The following is a 17,374-nucleotide window of genomic DNA, read 5'->3' on the forward strand; positions in this document are numbered from 1 at the left end:
TTGTTCCTTGCTGATGAATGGTGAGTCTTGCGGCGACGGCGCTGCTGCTTCTTTAGTGGTACGACGTTTGTACTAACGGCCTTTGTGTTGTCTGGTACCTTGATCTTACTCCGAATGGTGGGGTGGGGTAGTTCAGGGGTTCTCCTTGCTGCTTCTTCTTCATTGCGTGTTCGAGGCTGGTTGTCACGGTGAACCGAGGGGTCTCCTCTCGAGCCCGCACCTCGGGCCTTGAGCTAGCGATCTGCGTTACCTTGATGTGGAACTTGCTGACTACGCCTTTCGGGTTGGTTGGGTTCGGGCCTACCCCTCGAGCTTTCCCTTCGGGAAGTAGGGGGAGTACGCTGGTCGCTTACTGTACCCCGCGGCGGGGTTCGTCCCAAGGGAGAAACTGGTACCCATGAGGTTCTCTCACTGCGGGGAGGAGATTGGCGGACGTTCTGGTGAGCCCGGTGTTGATTATGGGTCTGGGTTTGCCCTTGATGATGGTTCGCCGGCTGGTTTGATTATAGTGGTGGAAACTATTGTTGATTGAAGTAGTACTGCTGAAACTACTAGAACTGATGGATCTGCATTGTCCGGATGCTCTGGACGAGATCGTTGAACTGGGAATGACCGACCCCCGAGGGATCACGGAAGGATCCGATAAGGTGGCACTCACTTGGGGGAGCGGGACACTCACCTGTTGGGTAGTTTGCGGCACAGACAGTGATGGGACCCCGAAGACAGTCAAGAGAATGGTGAACTGGCCAATTGTCACCGAGGAACCCTGGGGAGTAACCGTTTGCTACTCTTGCCCCCCAATGATGTTCATGTCGCTATTTCCGTTGTGGCTAGATGATGCCATTAAGGATGAGATTGAGACTGAGACTGTAGCTAGAACTGGGATGACCTTTCAATCATATCCCACTGACGACGTCAATTGATGATGCACGATCTAGAAGCTCCTAGCTGGAAGGTTGCTTGGGCTTACTCACGTGGCGAGCTAGATGAAGCTGCAAAGCATGGATCAGAGAGACCGAGGTGGATGACCAGGTGAGGTCGCTCCAATGCTTAAGTCAGTATTCTGTTGTGGTTGCGAGCTAAAGTTTGAATGCTAGAGAGCTTGAATGTAAGTAATTGCGTGCACCTGGGTCTCACAAAACGGTTACAGGATCTTCAACCTAAGTAGATGAGGTATGTTTCCACTTTAGTCGGGGAGTAGCATATCAGTTAATGAAGTCTATCATCTCCACCCGATCCGGGCAGGGAGAGGATAATGCTTGCCATTACACAGCGTGATCCCGTGAGGTTCGGAGTCCGCTGGGAAGCTTCTGGAGTCGATTACGTGTCACTTCGGTTCTAAGGACCCAAACTGGATTTGGTACCTAGGTGCCTCTATGCCGAGGTGGCTTTGTACCAAGGTGATCGAACACCCGAGCTCTGAAAATTACTGACTAGGTTCCTTTTGCTAAGTTGTCATCCTTCGGGCAGATCGTGTCCACGTGACCTTTACTTACTAGGTCGTGCCACCCTTATCGGCAACCAAGGCACGAACAATGTATTCGTATTGTGTAAGCTAATATCATTATTTGAAGTTTAAATAGGTCCATGTGAGACATTGAAAGTTGTTTTGAACCTTGTTCATACTGTTGAATATTAGTTCCAATAAACTATGGGCATGCCTAGATGCTTGTTTCTTGTGGGATAAATTTTATTGCCTCCTGACATGCAAGGTGAATAATTTATGGATTTTTCAACTTTTCGTATGAATTTGCAAACGTTATTGTATGATTTGATGCTTGGAGGTATAAATTCTTAGATTTGTGCCTTTTAAACATTATTTGGCTTTGTTTTCAAGGTGTTCAAATACAAATATGTTACTTGTGATTGCAAGGTTTGTTCATGGCATTTTTCTCGCTAAACATCCATTCCCACAACAAGCTCTTTCATTGATAAGTTGGGTTTTGTTTTCCATGATAATTTGTCCTACTTCATCTAAGGCTAACTTATAGATATAGATAGATATAGATTATGACGAAAAACAAAGGCTAACTTCATCTTTAGACATTCATGATTCATACGCTTCTTCGAATATTTTCAAGGCCCTACCCTGACTGGGCATATGTTTGGTGGACCTCTTGGGGAGGTTCTGATGATATTTTCTCTCGCCAATAGCTCATAGACAAATATAGAGCCTTTGGTAAATGGAGAGCTTATATAGAATTTGATCATGTAAAATAGTTCGAGCTTTTCAAGACATTTTGTCTCCCTTGGATTATAGAATGGAGTTATCACCTGAATGCTTCTTGGCTGCCTCTAGCTATTGAAAGAAAATTTGAAATAAAATGGTGGGATAAATTTGATATCACAGATGTCCTCAAACCGACATTGGAAGAATACGACATTTTCCAGTCCATCTTTGAATCCTACATAGACAAAATTCGAAGTAAGTTCCCAAACTTAGACCCACTAGATCTCGAAGAAATGTCCCTTCGTATGGCCAAAAAGATGAAAGAGAAAAGCAAATGCATTTCAAAGGATCTCGAAACAGAAAGTGTTCACTCTCTCAGCCCACACCAAGGTCGTGACATTATTTGAAGATTCCATCTTATCATAAACATTAAAAGTCTCGACAGGTGTTCCTAATATGACAAAAAGATGATAAGGAGTTATATCGATAATTAAGATGCGCACTAAGAAATGACAAAAGGCATAAAAGCCTTAAAGATAAGATCGAATAAAGTGGCTTTAAGGTGTTTCGTTCTGGAAGCCTACGCCAGCTCTATATAAATCTCTCTTCTCTCTTTGAAGAAAAAAGTCTTTACAAGTATTGTAATAAGTTTTCTTTTAGAGTGCTTTGAGTGCTTTGTAATAGTTTGAGTGTTTTTTTTCCGAGTGATCTTAAAAGTGTGCTATTAGTGAGCTTTGTAATTTTGTAAGATTGAGTGCTATTAAGAATCTACCTGTTTGTTCTAAATCCTTGTAAGTATCAATATTAAAGAATATTTCAATTTCTATTTTCATTATAAATTTTTATCGTTATTTTCAATGTTTTCTGCATAATATACTCATGTGCATGTTCCCATTTTCATCGACTCCATATCCATCCTTTACTATTCATGTTGTTCATCGTTTCCGACAAACTTGTCCATCTTTGAATCCTACATGAACAAGTTTTGAAGTAAGTTCATAAACTTTGACCCACTAGAGCTCGAAGAAATGTCCCTTCATATGGCCAAAAAATATGAAAGAGAAAAGCAAAGGCATCTCAAAGGATATCGAAACGAAAAGTGTTCGCTCTCTCTGCCCACTCCAAGGTCGTGACATTATTTGAAGATTCCATCTTATCATAAACAGTAAAAGTCTCGACAACTATTCCTAATATGACAAAAAGGTGATAACGAAGCATCTCAATAATTAAGATGCACACTAAGAAAATGACAAAAGGCATAAAAGCCTTAAAGATAAGATCGAATAAAGTAACTTTAAGGTGTCTCGCTTTGGAAGCCTCCGCCACGTCTATATAAATATCTCTTATCTATTTGAAGAAAAAAATATTTACAAGTATTGTAATAAGTTTTCTTTCGAAGTGCCTTGAGTGCTTTGTAATAGTTTGAGTGTTTTTCTTTCCAAGTGATCTTAAAAGTGTGCTATTGGTGAGCTTTGTAATTTTGTAAGATTGAGTGGTGTTAAGAATCTACTTGTTTGTTCTAAATCCTTATAAGTATCAATATTAAAGAATATTTCAATTTTTTTCATTATAATTTTTTATCGTTATGTTCAATGTTTTCTGCATAATATACTCATGTGCATGTTCTTATTTTTCATCGACTCTATATCCATCTTTTACTATTCATATTGTTCATCTAACCTATCCATCATAACCCCTTTAGCACTATTCACTATTATTCATATCACTTACCTATATTTTTTTATCTAATTAGTCTATAAAAAATATAGGTCCACTGTGAGACATTGAAAGTTGTTTTGAACATTGTTCATAAAGTTGAATATTAGTTCCAATAAACCATGGGCATACCTAGATGCTTGTTTCTTGTGGGATAAATTTTCTTGCCTCTTGACATGTAAGGTGAATAATCCGTGGCTTTTTCAATTATCCATATGAATTTGCAAACATTATTGTATGATTTTATGCTTGGAGGTGTAAATTCTTGGATTTGTGCATTTTAAACATTATTTGGTTATGTTTTCAAGGTGTTCAAATACAAATATGTTACTTGTGATTACAAGGTTTTTTCATGGCATTTTATCGCTGAGCATCCATTCCCACAACCCTATATATGTACGAATAGGGACTAAGATTTCTATAATTTTTTAGACTAAAATATCCCTTTTTTGAAATAGGGTCCTTATCTATTATGAGGGCATAAAATGTACTGTGAATACTATCATTCATTGTATTCAATTCCCTCTCATTAAATTTCATTCAAGGTATTAAGTCTCATTCACCCTCATTTAACCATACATTTAAGGCATTTTTGTTTATTTTAATTAATAAATTATACTAATTAAATCCATACATAAATAACTCTAATAACATAAAAATTTAAATAATTTTGGGTCAAATAGGCCAACTCGTGTTGCATTGTTTTCACAATTAAATAATAAAAAAGTAAAACTTGATAAAATGCAACAAATATTGAATTTAAAGAAAAATTTGGAAACATCTTTAATATCATATATTCATCATATTAGACAATAATATGTATGATAAATAAGAAATACTTTTATTAATGATGGTATACAAAATTTAAAACCAATTGGAAATAAAATTATTTTCTTATTCTCTCTCATTAAGTCTCATATCTAAGGTATATTATCTCATTAAATCTTATATATAAGATATATTTTTTCTCATCATTAAATCCACAGTATTGATTTTAAAAGTATAAAGATAAATATTTTGAAAATAAAACCATTTTCTTTCCTCCTGGTGATGGGTAAGCAATTTAACCATTTGGGTCAAATGAGCTAACCAATAATGCCATAATTAAATAATAAAAAATCAAAATAAATAATATATAAAAATGCAAAAAATTGAATTGATCATATCTCTAATATTATACATTCATTATACTAAGTAAAATTAAGTATAAAATGTAATAAATATTTTTATTAACAATGAAAATGGAGTTGCAAATCTAAAATAAACCTTGAAATTAAATTAAATGATGTCATAGTCGAATAATAAAATGTTTAAAATAAAAATACAAAAATAAATCACAAAAATAAAGAAAAAATTAGAGAACAATTTGGGCACATATTTTATGTTATATATTTATAAAAAAAAATATTGGGTCCGTCTATAATATTATACATTCATCATATTGAACAAAAATAAGTATTATACATAATTTTATAAATGATGGAAATGCAATAATAAATGGTTTAGGTGATGGGTTGGTGGTTTGGGTCAAATGGATTGATATTATAGTAAATAATAAAATTTTAAAAAATAAAAAGGCATAAGGAATACAAAATATAAAGATTATAAAAAAATTGGACACATATCTAATATTATATATTAATTATATCAAATAAGAATTAATTAGTATGATAAACAAATATTATTTATATGATGTAGATGGAATATATAATTTAAAATGGATTTGAAAGAAATGCTATTTTCCTATCTAGATGGTGGGTTAATGATCGAGTTTTCAAATAAACTCATGGTGATGTCATAATTGAATAATATATATTTAAAAAAGATAGAACAAAAAATTGAAAAGTATACAATTTTATCGAAAACATTTGGGGACATTTCTAATGTTATATATTCATCGTATTAAATACAAAATTATTTTTATTTATGACGGGAATATAATACAATAATAATAATAATAATAATAATAATAATAATGGTGATGATAATAATTGTCATTGTAATTTAAATTTTCAATGTGCAATGCACGTCAACATTTACTAGTTTGTCCTAGTCTGTCTAAGGCTCTTTCGTCAATAAGTTGGGTTTTCTTTTGAAAGTCTAAATAACAATGAATGGCAAAATCAACTGCAAAAATGGTAGTTTTTAAATTAAGAATTTGTATATAAGTCATGTGACACCACAAGCGAACAGATTGAAATGACATACTAATGGTAGGGAAAGATTTTGTCCTTTGTTAGAAAATTTAAGGATCTAATTTTTCAAACACGGAGTAAATTTGTGTCCATTTGCTAAACCATAAAGGTACTTTAAGTATTTAACCCTTTTCTTTTTTAGGGTCCGTTTGATTTGTTGGAATAGGGGTATGGAACTGGAATCGGAATGGGCTATTCCGATTCCAACTGTTTGGTTGAGCAGAATCGGAATACCGTTCTCATTCCTGCTGGAATGGCATTCCCCCATTCGAGGGAATTGCCATTCCCTACCCCTCCCTTGGGAATGAAATCCCATTCCTGTTGATTTTAATTCACATTCCCATTTCTGTTTGAGCCAAATAGACTATGGGAATGGATCATTCCGATTCCGATTATGGTGGATTTCAATTCCGATTCCGACTACAAACCAAACGGACCCTTAGTTACTTTCATTTTTTTATTGGAAAATATTACTTTTATTATGTTATATTCACTATAGTATTTTAGTGAAAAAAAAATCCCTTACTATAACAGTTAATTAAAAAATTAAGTTTATAGTTCTTGTCTTTTTTTTTAAATGTTTTCATAAAACATCTCTTATTTTATTGTTTTCTTGTATATTAACAAACATGTTAATATTTTTTTTATTATCTTAGTCTTTTTTAGTGGAAATTTCCCTTAATTGCTTAGTTTGTTCTCAAATTTTTAAAATTGAGATGAATTGATCAAACCAAATCGACGCAATTTAGTATGGATCGGCAATTGAACCTAGCAGGTAGGTGGATGGTTTTAAAGTATTCAAATTACCTACATTGCTATTGTTTTTATCTTGAAATTTACATAGTTGGGTTGAAACAACCAAACTAGATGGCAAATTTCTCCATCCCCGACGAGGACCCAACTTACTTGACCTGCATTGAGGATGGGATTACTTTGGTGGGGCATGGATAGGAATTAATAGGGATCACCAATTGGGGTCATGGTTAGGGGGATTGAGGTCCCTGCCCCGACCCGACCCTACTTATACATATATTAAATATCTTTGTAATATATGATATTATTTACATTATTTGTATATATGGAAACACATTTAAAACATTATTTGAATTTAAAAAATTGTATTTATTTTAAGTAAATTTATTTTTTCAAAAAATGTTGTTAACTAAAAACAAATCGAGGATTTGGGTCCCCGTGGGGAACCCGTCCTTGTCAGGGATCGGGGGTGGAGGACAACTTTTATTGCCGACGGGGATTAGGGATGAAGACAGTGATTAATTTCATAATCGGGGTTGGGGTGGGGAATATGGTCCCTGTCCTGTTGCCATTCCTAGCTAGCATGTTGGACAATTTTCGAGTATTCAAATAACCCAACCCAAAACTTCATATTCTTGATGCTAGTGATTTTTAGGCACCTACAATATTTTATGCCTTTATTTCTTCTAATGGGAAACTAACAAAGGTGGAAAAAAGCACGATCCATTTGATGTAACACTCGATGTTTAAAAAAAGGATAATGATGGTTTAGCCAAGGGTAGAATTTTTAGGCCCAAAGTACAGTTGGGATAGGTGCCAACTCATAATTGATGCTAATTCACGGGCAAGCATTGGTGTATAGAGTAGAGGTTTTTGACATTTTGAATGTTTATAGGTATGTGGTGGAATTCAGAAATCTGCATTGGGCCTGAACGTACTTTTCCATAAAAAATTAAGTTCATCACAATGGAAGAAAATGATAAGGGAGACAATTCATGTTCATAGATTTTTTGTTTTAGAAAATTATAAATTAAATTTTCACATAATTTATAGGAAAAAAGTTAGGTAAATTACAAAAACCTCTTGTACATAAGAGTGTCAATTGGATTGGATTTGATCCAATACGACATGGTTCAATGTTTGTCCATTACAAATGGATCAGGTCCAATCCAATCCAATCCAACGAATATTTTGGACCATTATGGACTGCTCCAATTCAATGTATGGACTGCCCAATATGCACAATTTGCTTTTAATTTATATTGGTTCTAACCCAAACCTGGTCTATTAACACCTATATTCTCATCTTCTATATTCTTAAACTACCCTTATGATTTAGCTAATTAACTAAGTGTGCCCTTACTATTTATAACAATTGGCTAAGTGTACCCTTAGTCATTAAACATGGACGGAAAGGTCAATACCTGTTTTACCCCTATGCAAAGTTACATTTTTGTCCTTGATTTTAACTTAACTCATAATCCCTCTCAGACACTCGCCTTATCCGTCGAAAGAGAAGAGGGAGGAGTGCCATCCATTGATGCGGCCATCGCCATTGCCATTGCCATTGCCAACGACTGCAGTCGCTGCAAGTACTTAACGGCGGAAGTCCAACGAAGGTTGGTGAGTTTTTTTTTTTTTTTTTCACCAAGAATAGATCCATGCCTGTTATCTTGCCGATGCAAGTTAAGTTGAATCCCAAGATTCTGAGGAATGTAGCCGGAACTTGTGATTACATTTCTGATATGCCCGATGAATGCTTGGTTTGCATTTTTGGGTCCCTTGGCTCTGACGACCATAAAAGCTGTTTTCTAGTCCATCGGCGATGGTTTCGAGTTGAATGACAAAACCGACACCGTCTATCGTTCAAGGCGGAATCCGATCAACAACTTCTAATTCTCTCTATTTTCTCTCGATTTGGTACTGTAACCAAACTGGCATTGAAATGCGACTGACGATCCATCAGCATCAACAATGAGGCTCTCGTCCAAATCTCTTCATGTTGTTGAAACTTTGTATGACTCAAACTTTGCGCTTGCCGTGAATTGACCGGCGCATGCATGGAGGCCTTCACTAAGAATTGCAAGGGTTTGAAGAAGCTTTCTTATGACTCTGCATGTTTGGTTATAAGGGCAGGAATGCCATCCTAATTCACAGTTCTGCTCTTGAAGAGTTGTCTATGAAATGCCTCCGTGGCATCATGGATGGGACCGCTGTCAAGCCTATTGGGCCAGGTGCCGCGGCCTCGTTCCTCAGAACTATTTGCTTCAAGGAGCTTTACAGGGGCCAATGCTTTGGACTGCTTATCGTATGTTCCAAGAATCTTAGGACCCTAAGATTCTGATTAGACGACCGTCACTCGTAATAGGTACGTGTGTGGGAGAGTTCATGTCAAATGTGCATTTTCGACATATGTATATAGATTTTGGCAGAGAGTTAACGATATGGGTAATTTAAGAAATTTATATTTCCAATCAGCCATGCTTTACCATGTTGTTTGTGTTTATCTTACTCTTATTCAGACAGTCTTTACACCTTTGTCCCATCCGAGTTTGACAATATCAGGTGAATTTTTATTACAATCTGTTGAATTTTGATGAAGTGGCCATACTATTGTAAGCTGTATTGAGCTGTACTACTATTTAGTACATATAAAAGTATTATTGCATACAAAGCATAATTTATCATTTATATCAATGGTTCAAAGTACAATTTTTCAAAGTGGAGGGTAAATTAAAGTAATTTTACTTACCACATTTCTCTCCATCAATCCCAAATTTGAAGGAAGAATGCCAGGTACACGGTTTGAGTGGCCGTATATCATACCGTTGCATTAAACACCTTAACTTGGACATGATGCGGGTCCCATTTTGTTATGTTTTCAAACATTGGGCCCCATAGAATATACGGTCACGGTGGCCTCGGCAACCGTATTCCGTACGGGTTGGTGCAAACGAGTATGATCAACATTGCAGCATAGAAAGTACGCAAAGCGGGGGGTTCAGTTGGGTCCCACCTCTTTCACCCCCTGATTTTCAGAAAAGTACTCCCGGCAGAGCCTTCTCGGCTGTTCGTCTCGTTTCCGACTTCCTCGATCTCATTCGCTCATCAGCGGTTTCATATACATCGCTTCCCGTCTCAATCCTTCCTTATCATCTACATCTCTTCTCCTGCGTCAGAAACCGAGCTCCAATGGCGCCCGTTGATCCTCATTCCTTCACCGATTCCTCCCACCCTTTCGCCACCCATGTCTCCCTCTCTATGTACTTTGATTTCGCCTCTTCCACCATTCACGCTTCCTCTCTGCTTACCCTCCCAACCCCTTACTCGGGCCCCATCTCCCTCGACGTCCGTTCGCTCTCTATCATCTCTGTCGTTGACCCGCAAACCCTAACCCCTCTCCCATTCTCGCTCTCTACCGTCCCAGAACCGATCAAAGGCCAACACCTCACCGTCTCCCTCTCCAACCATTCGTCATTCCTTGTTGCATTCTCGACAAGCCCGTCTTCATCCGCTCTTCAATGGCTATCGCCGCCTCAGACCTTCAAAAAGACCTTCCCCTTTGTGTACACTCAGTGCCAAGCGATCCACGCTCGTTCCGTGTTCCCATGTCAGGATACTCCGGCCGCACGCCTTCGTTACTCGGCCCGCCTCAATGTACCCCGTCAATTGTCGGCCGTGATGGCAGCACGGCACATCGAACGCCGGTCACCGGTGTCCGGCGAGGCTGCAATGGCATGTGATGATGCATTGTGGTGTGCTGACGGTAGGGTGGTGGAGGAATTTGTGATGGAGCAGCCTGTGCCGCCATATTTGTTTGCCTTCGCGGTGGGGGAGATTGGATTCAGGGAGGTTGGGCCTAGGACGAGGGTTTACTCTGAGTCGGTTCCAGGACTTCTGGATGCTGCGGAAAGGGAGTTCGCGGGGACCGAGGAGATGATTAGGCAGGGAGAGCGACTGTTTGGGCCTTACGAGTGGGAGAGGTTCGACTTGCTTGTGTTGCCACCGAGCTTTCCCTATGGTGGTATGGAGAATCCGAAGATGGTTTTCTTGACACCGACTGTGATTAAGGGTGATGCTAGTGGCGCACAAGTGGTAGCCCATGAGCTTGCTCATAGCTGGACTGGGAATCTGATCACTAACAAAACTAACGAGGATTTCTGGTTGAATGAGGTAAGCTGATTTTTCTCTGGCAGTCTTTATCCATAACGAATCCATTTAGTCGGGTTGCTTGGTTGTTTGTTTGCTTTTCTGTAAGAAGAAGAATTTAGTCGGGTTGCTTGGTTGTTGTGTTGACTGTGGAAACAAATCCTTTCCAGAAAGTTACGAAAACGACATTTCTTCTGATAATCCGATTTTCCGTAATCACTTTAGGAATAGATTTTTGGTCCTATGGATATATGCTTCTCTACCATTGTTAATTTTCCAAGTTAATCCAAACACCGGGAAAATTAGGAAAATGGTTCCCAATCGTATTGTATAATTTCCGTGGGAATCATTATTTTTCCATTAATTTACATGCAATCTAGCGAAGCACTCCTATAAGGAGTTATCGAAGTGAATTTGAGTTCCCCAGTTATTCCTGGCTAACAAAGTTATCTTGAGGAGCTTTTGTTTCTATTCGGATGCTATGTATAGGTTCTTTTTATGTTTTTGCTCTGATCCTAGGGTTTCACAACATATGCGGAACGGAGAATCGTTGAAGTCGTACAGGGAGAGGAGAGAGCTGCTTTGAGTATTGGAATTGGCTGGAGGGGTTTAAATGAAGAAATGGAGAGGTTCAAGGATAACATGGAGTTTACAAAGCTAAAAACCAAACAGGAAGGGGTGGATCCAGATGATATCTACTCCAGAGTTCCATACGAGAAAGGTTTCCAGTTTCTTTGGCGCATTGAACGTCAGGTAGGTCATGGTTCTTAAAGTCATTCAGATGTTATAGAAGGAAGCATGATAGAGTCATATTTATTTATCTATCTTTACTAATTCAGATTGGGCGGCCTGCATTTGATGAATTCATTAAGAAATATATTGCCACATTTAAGTTCCAGTCGATTGATACCGAAACATTTCTCAATTTCCTGAAAGCAAATATTCCTGGAATAGAGACACAGATAGATTTGGTTCTTTGGACTGAGGGTACAAGTATCCCTTCAGATGCCTTTGAGCCTGTCTCCAACATCTATATTAAGATTGTATCACTGGCAAAGGAGTTTAAACTTGGGAGGATGCCAAGAGAGGATGAAGTTGCAGATTGGCAAGGGCAGGAATGGGAACTTTATTTGGAGAATTTGCCCAAGTCTGTTGAAGCTTCACAGGTACTCCTCCCCTGAAGAATTGTTTGATGTATTTTCTCTATCTGCATTTAACCTTGACTATATGTTATACTGATTGCTCAGCTGAATATTTTCCTTTTTCTCCACCACTCCGTTGTTAATTACATATAATTTTCTCTTTGGCATCTTTTATCCATCTTTTGAATTGTTATGGCTATAAGGTATTTATTTCCTACTTAGGTTAATATGTTTCAATGTACCAATAACCCCTAAATGTGATGAAAATCCTGCTCATCTTTTTTATCTTTGGTTCCAGATTCTTGAAACGTTTAAGGGATGCTTGAGCTAGAAAAGGTTGTTATTTGGTTGGGAGATGGTGCTTAGAGGAACTAGAGCCTTGGTTTCTGGGGTGAGCATCTTGTTCAGGTGGACCAGCAACTCCATGGTGGTTTGACCCTTATGGTCCATTTGGTTGCCGGGAAACAGTGGGGTGAGAAGGGATGGGATGGGAAGGAAAGATTTTATTTTCTCATGTTTGGTCACTGTGTTTGTTTGCTGATACCCACCATCCTACAGAATCTGCTTCTAGCATTTGGTTGATGAGAAAATAGATTTATTTGCATTAACAAGATAAGCATCACCATGAAAAAAATAAATACAGATACATGCTTAGAGTAAGATAATAATCAACAGAAAAAAAAACTGTTGAAACCTCGGCCTTAGTGTTTTAAAAGTGAAAGGCACAAGGGCCATTTTGCGCCTGAGGCACAAGGTGAGGCACGTGCCCTTTTGAGGCAAGGTGCACAATTAAAAAAAAAGCTAAAAAATAAAAAAATGTAAAAAAATTATAAAACATAATATTAATAAAAATATAAACTTAAATTTTAAAATGAATGTTTAAAAAAATCTATTATATTAAATTAAAATACATAAGCTTAATATGTAAAGCATATTCGAATGAGAATTTAAAAATGAAATCAAACATATAAAACATTTTCAAGCATATAAAACCCACAATCTCTTTTTTCTCAATTAAATCAAGTAGCTAATGTGACATATTACATTCCTAATTCTACGAGCCACCTTTGTGCCACACCCCTCGAGGCAAGCCCAAACAAGTCCATGTTGGGGTCTTAAATTCTGAGTTTTCACACAAAAAATAATGATTTTATAGTTTTAATTGCTTTTAAGAAGATATTTTGTTAGGATGAATGAATGGACGGTATTACCAAATAGGGGGTTCTCGAAGCTTCGGTGAGCGGGCGAAGGTGGGGCCCTCGGCCCAGCTGCTAGATTCAAAAAAAGGAAAAAACGTCAAATTTTCAAAAGGTGCACCAGGCACATGCCTTTTGAATGGGCTGCGCCTAGGACCTGGGCGAGGCGCCTACCCTAAAATGCGCCTCGCCTGTGTGCCTTGGCATGCCTGAGGCGCTCCTTTTAGATCACTGCTCGGCCTAGAAATCAATAGATCTCAGGGTGATACCTAATATCAGGGTATGTGATACCTCGGCCTAGAAATCCCCTTTGTTTGCCCTGAGATGACCTGAAACGGAGCAAGAATAAAATAAATACAAATAAATGCAGTTCAATATAACAAAATGCCGAAATCTATCAAAAATACAACACAAAATGGTAGATATTGGTCTCTAAACACAAAGATACGGAAGCTGGAATCGAAATAACAAAATGTTGGCAGCCGGAAGCCAGAAAAGTGGTACCAATAACAGCAGACGCCATACCAGAACAAGTTGGTAGAGATTGGAACATTTTGGTACAATGAAAGGAAAACACTAGATCTGGATGAGGCAAATGCTGGAAGCCAGATCTGGAGCTCTGCCATTCAAATGAACACCTTGAACAGCAGTTCAGGTGTTTTCTGGCAATGGAGGTTCATCTGGACGAACAGGGATAGAGGTAGAAGACGGTGAGATTCGAATGGAAACTCACTCAATGAAAGGAGATAAAATGGCTGGAGATGGTGCCGGCTAGAAGACTATTGGACAGCGTGAGAGGTAGGTGATGCTTGGAGTTGCTGCTCTTGACAAAGTTTTCTCACTAACTTTCCCTTCTCAGTGGGGTTGCACCATTTTGGTGTGACCCCGCACAAAGAATTTTGAGAATCCGTGTCACATTTCTTTCTCGTCCCATCCCAGTGTTTTCCTCAAAACAAACACAAGAAAACTAGAATATTCCCTAAAGATTCTTCCCATCCTATCCCCTTCTCGGCAACCAAATGGATTGTTAGGTTGGCTAGAATCGGATGTCTGTTGCATTGTGGTTTCTCTATCCTGGGATAGTCTTATACTCCTGTTCCTTTTTGGATCCTCAATTTGGATATGGTTCACCTCTTTTTTTGTGAGGTTGTTGAGTCTTACTTTACCTGTGAGCTCAATTGTTTTTAAAACTTAAGTGCTTTTTTCTTAGTTAAACTCAATAACATTTCTTTTGGATTCATTAATCATTACTAATCAAAAAAGAAAGAAATAACACCTCAGTGAAAAAAATTGATTGGCTTGATACTTGATCCGTTTTATCACTTGAGAATAAATTAGTTTAACATACCCTTGATGGATGTGCTCAATCCGTTTTATCACTTGTGTATTTAGTTGACCACTTGTGTGATAATTTGGGATGAAAATTGGACAGTGACACGTGGGATGGTTGATAGATGAGAGAAACTTGGGTGTAGTGTAACTTTTACAGTCATTTAAGAGTTCTCTAATAATTTCTACAACTTTTAATTATAAATTTTTTGTTTAGTACTGACAAGGATGATATATGAAAACTATGCCAAATTGGTGGCACTTTTCCAGTAAAATGATCAGTCCCTTCCTTTTGTGTGCTGTACTGGATTATTGGTTACCCGTATCCAATTCGACCCATAGGCTCAGTTTGGAAAGAGTACAAATACAAATGTGTACAGTGCAAATACATACAAAATGCAAGGTTTTGCACTCTACATATTTGTATTTGTACTCCTTCCAAACTGAGCCATAGGAAAAAAATATCTAAATCAGTAGGGTCATTCCAGTTTGTGTGGGGAAGTAAACTTTGATCTCATATTCTCAGTACACAATTTGGTTGTTGTTGCAGGTTGTGTCATTGGATGCACGCTACAGCTTGGCAGAATCAAAGGATTATGAGGTGAAGGTGGCATTTCTCCAACTGGCCATTTCGTCTGGCTGCAGAGAATACTATAGTGAAGTGGAGAAAACTTTGAAGGAAGTTGGGAGGATGAAGTACCTTCGCCCCCTATATACTGCACTGGTACAAGGCAGTGGAAAGGAAGAAGAAAAGATATTGGCTAAAAGAGTTTTTGCAGAGGCTCGTGATTGTTATCATCCCATAGCTCAAGGTGTTGTCGAGTCCATCCTTTCCAAGCATCTGTAGCTTGATATACAAATATACTTTAATCATACTAATGAATCTAAATCTAATTTTCTGTTTTTTTGTGAATCTTGCCTTTTCTGATACTATCTTGTTAGAAAGAATATTAATGTTTACTACTAATTTTTTTGCTTCCCCTATTATTACCACCACATCACCTGTAACTACTAGCAACTCTCGCACACTTGCCAGTGACTTCCCACATTGCATGTTATTGGAATTGGCAAGAAAAGCCATTGTTTCGTAATGCTTTTCTGAACTTATTTCCATGTAAAAGGGTTGCAAAACAAATGTTGGCCAGAAAAAAGGAAGAAATACAACAGTGTTTTACAGGTTGAAAAGTTTTAACCTTGAGACATTACCTTGTTAGATCATGAATACAACGTTTAGCAGCAATTGCCTTGGAGCCTGTAAAGTAAAGGACGTGTATAAGTAAGGTCTTTCTGTGCACCAAATTGGAGAGGATTTTTTTTTTTAAAGGTCAATTATTTGGTTTGATAGAAAATAAGATTCTGCAATGGTTAAAAATTCTGTAAAGTACGGACAGGCCTAATGCAGATTTTTAAATTTTACTGCAGATTTATAAACATTCAAAATGTCAAAACCCCCCATTCTATACACCGCATAGGGGTATAGAATTCTGACCTGGGCTGAACTGTACTTTGGGCCTAAAAATTTTGACCTGGGCTGAACTGCCATTCTCCCTAAATTTTTTGGGAATCTTCATTTACCCCACATAGGGGTGGCAAATAGGTGAGTTGGGTTGGGTGTGGCTTGTAAGTACCAAATTACAGGAAAATTCAGAAAAATGCAACAAATTATAGAAAAAATACAAATTTTGCAAAAATAGAAATTGCATAAAAAGCAAGAAAATACAGAAAAAAGCAAAACTTGCAAATAAATAACCAAAAAAATACAAGAAAGTGTAAAAGTTGCAAAGAAAAGAATACAAGGTATAAAAATGTAGGAAAGTTACATAAATAAATAGAAATTTTGAAAAAATGCAGAAAACATAGCACAGAACATTATATAGAACTAACAAAACAGAGCATAGAGACACGGAAGATGGTAATATATATATTTTGTATATTAGTAGAAATTGTAGAAAAGACATAGAAAATTATTCAAAAATTAAATAAAACTATATTTAGAAATCATAAAAAATAGAAAATGATAAAAATTTCGAAAGAAATTACAGCTAACAAAACAACAGAAATCACAAACAATAGAGAAATTATTCAAAATAAATACATATGTTTTAGCCAAAAACTAGAAATTGCATAAAATATAAAGATGATTAAAAAATAAAAAATATATTTCAACAAAAAACTGGACACAAAATGTTAAAAAGTATATATTTCATCTAAAACGGAAATTGGGAAAGAAAAGTGCTTGATGTAGAAGCTGTAGGCTTCAATGGTTGTATTGGGTGTTCGTTGAAATTTCTTTGCAAGAGGGAGAGATCTTCATCGATGAATACCGTTCGCTGAGAGTTGAAACTTGAGCTCAGGGATTTTGGAGTAGCCGAGTCGACGATTTGGGGTTTTGCTTCAGATTGAAAGGGAAAAGCCTTAAATATTGATTATCTTTGTGGTTTGTCTCCAAAGCAGATATATTTCACTGAGGGATTTTGGGTTGAGGTCAAAATTGCTAACCCAACCACCAACTATCCCGTGAAATATAAGTGAAAGTGAGTGATATTCTCTTGCTTTAGCCCCATTTCTGGTGGTAACAGACTTCGAGAGAAGCAAAGTCAGTGGACAGATTTCTTACTCACTTTAGTCGCACCTTATCCACACTCCATTGCAACCGCACATTTTACAAATTCAAGGTGGATAGTGTAGGTAGAGAGTAGTTGGCAGGAAATTCGGCTTTTTATT

At 37.3% G+C, this 17,374-nt stretch overlaps 1 protein-coding gene across 2 annotated transcripts; it reads left to right on the forward strand.

Annotated features, from left to right (window-relative positions):
- The first annotated feature begins 9,824 nt into the window (after nt 1-9,824).
- Nucleotides 9,825-15,630, forward strand: LOC104599338 (peptidase M1 family protein). Of its 2 annotated transcripts, XM_010261843.3 has the most exons (4): nt 9,825-11,007; nt 11,503-11,736; nt 11,823-12,149; nt 15,201-15,630. In XM_010261843.3, exons 1-4 carry the CDS (start codon nt 10,027-10,029, stop codon nt 15,495-15,497), a joined length of 1,839 nt encoding a protein of 612 aa, XP_010260145.1. In that variant the 5' UTR covers nt 9,825-10,026; the 3' UTR covers nt 15,498-15,630. The 2 variants fall into 2 exon arrangements, with proteins under 2 accessions (XP_010260145.1, XP_010260146.1); XM_010261844.3 differs by lacking the exon at nt 11,823-12,149 and having other exon boundaries at nt 9,834-11,007.
- The last annotated feature ends 1,744 nt before the right edge of the window (nt 15,631-17,374 follow it).

Source organism: Nelumbo nucifera, chromosome 2 (assembly GCF_055504915.1).
Source record: "Nelumbo nucifera cultivar China Antique chromosome 2, China Antique-T2T, whole genome shotgun sequence".
In the NCBI taxonomy this organism is placed as follows: Eukaryota; Viridiplantae; Streptophyta; class Magnoliopsida; order Proteales; family Nelumbonaceae; genus Nelumbo; species Nelumbo nucifera.

Excerpts from the sequence above, each read along its gene's own strand:
- LOC104599338 (XM_010261843.3), top strand. The coding sequence starts at position 10,027 with ATGGCGCCCGTTGATCCTCATTCCTTCACCGATTCCTCCCACCCTTTC. Across the intron at positions 11,008-11,502 it reads AGGATTTCTGGTTGAATGAG|GGTTTCACAACATATGCGGA; the intron begins GTAAGCTGATTT and ends CTCTGATCCTAG. Across the intron at positions 11,737-11,822 it reads TTTGGCGCATTGAACGTCAG|ATTGGGCGGCCTGCATTTGA; the intron begins GTAGGTCATGGT and ends TTACTAATTCAG.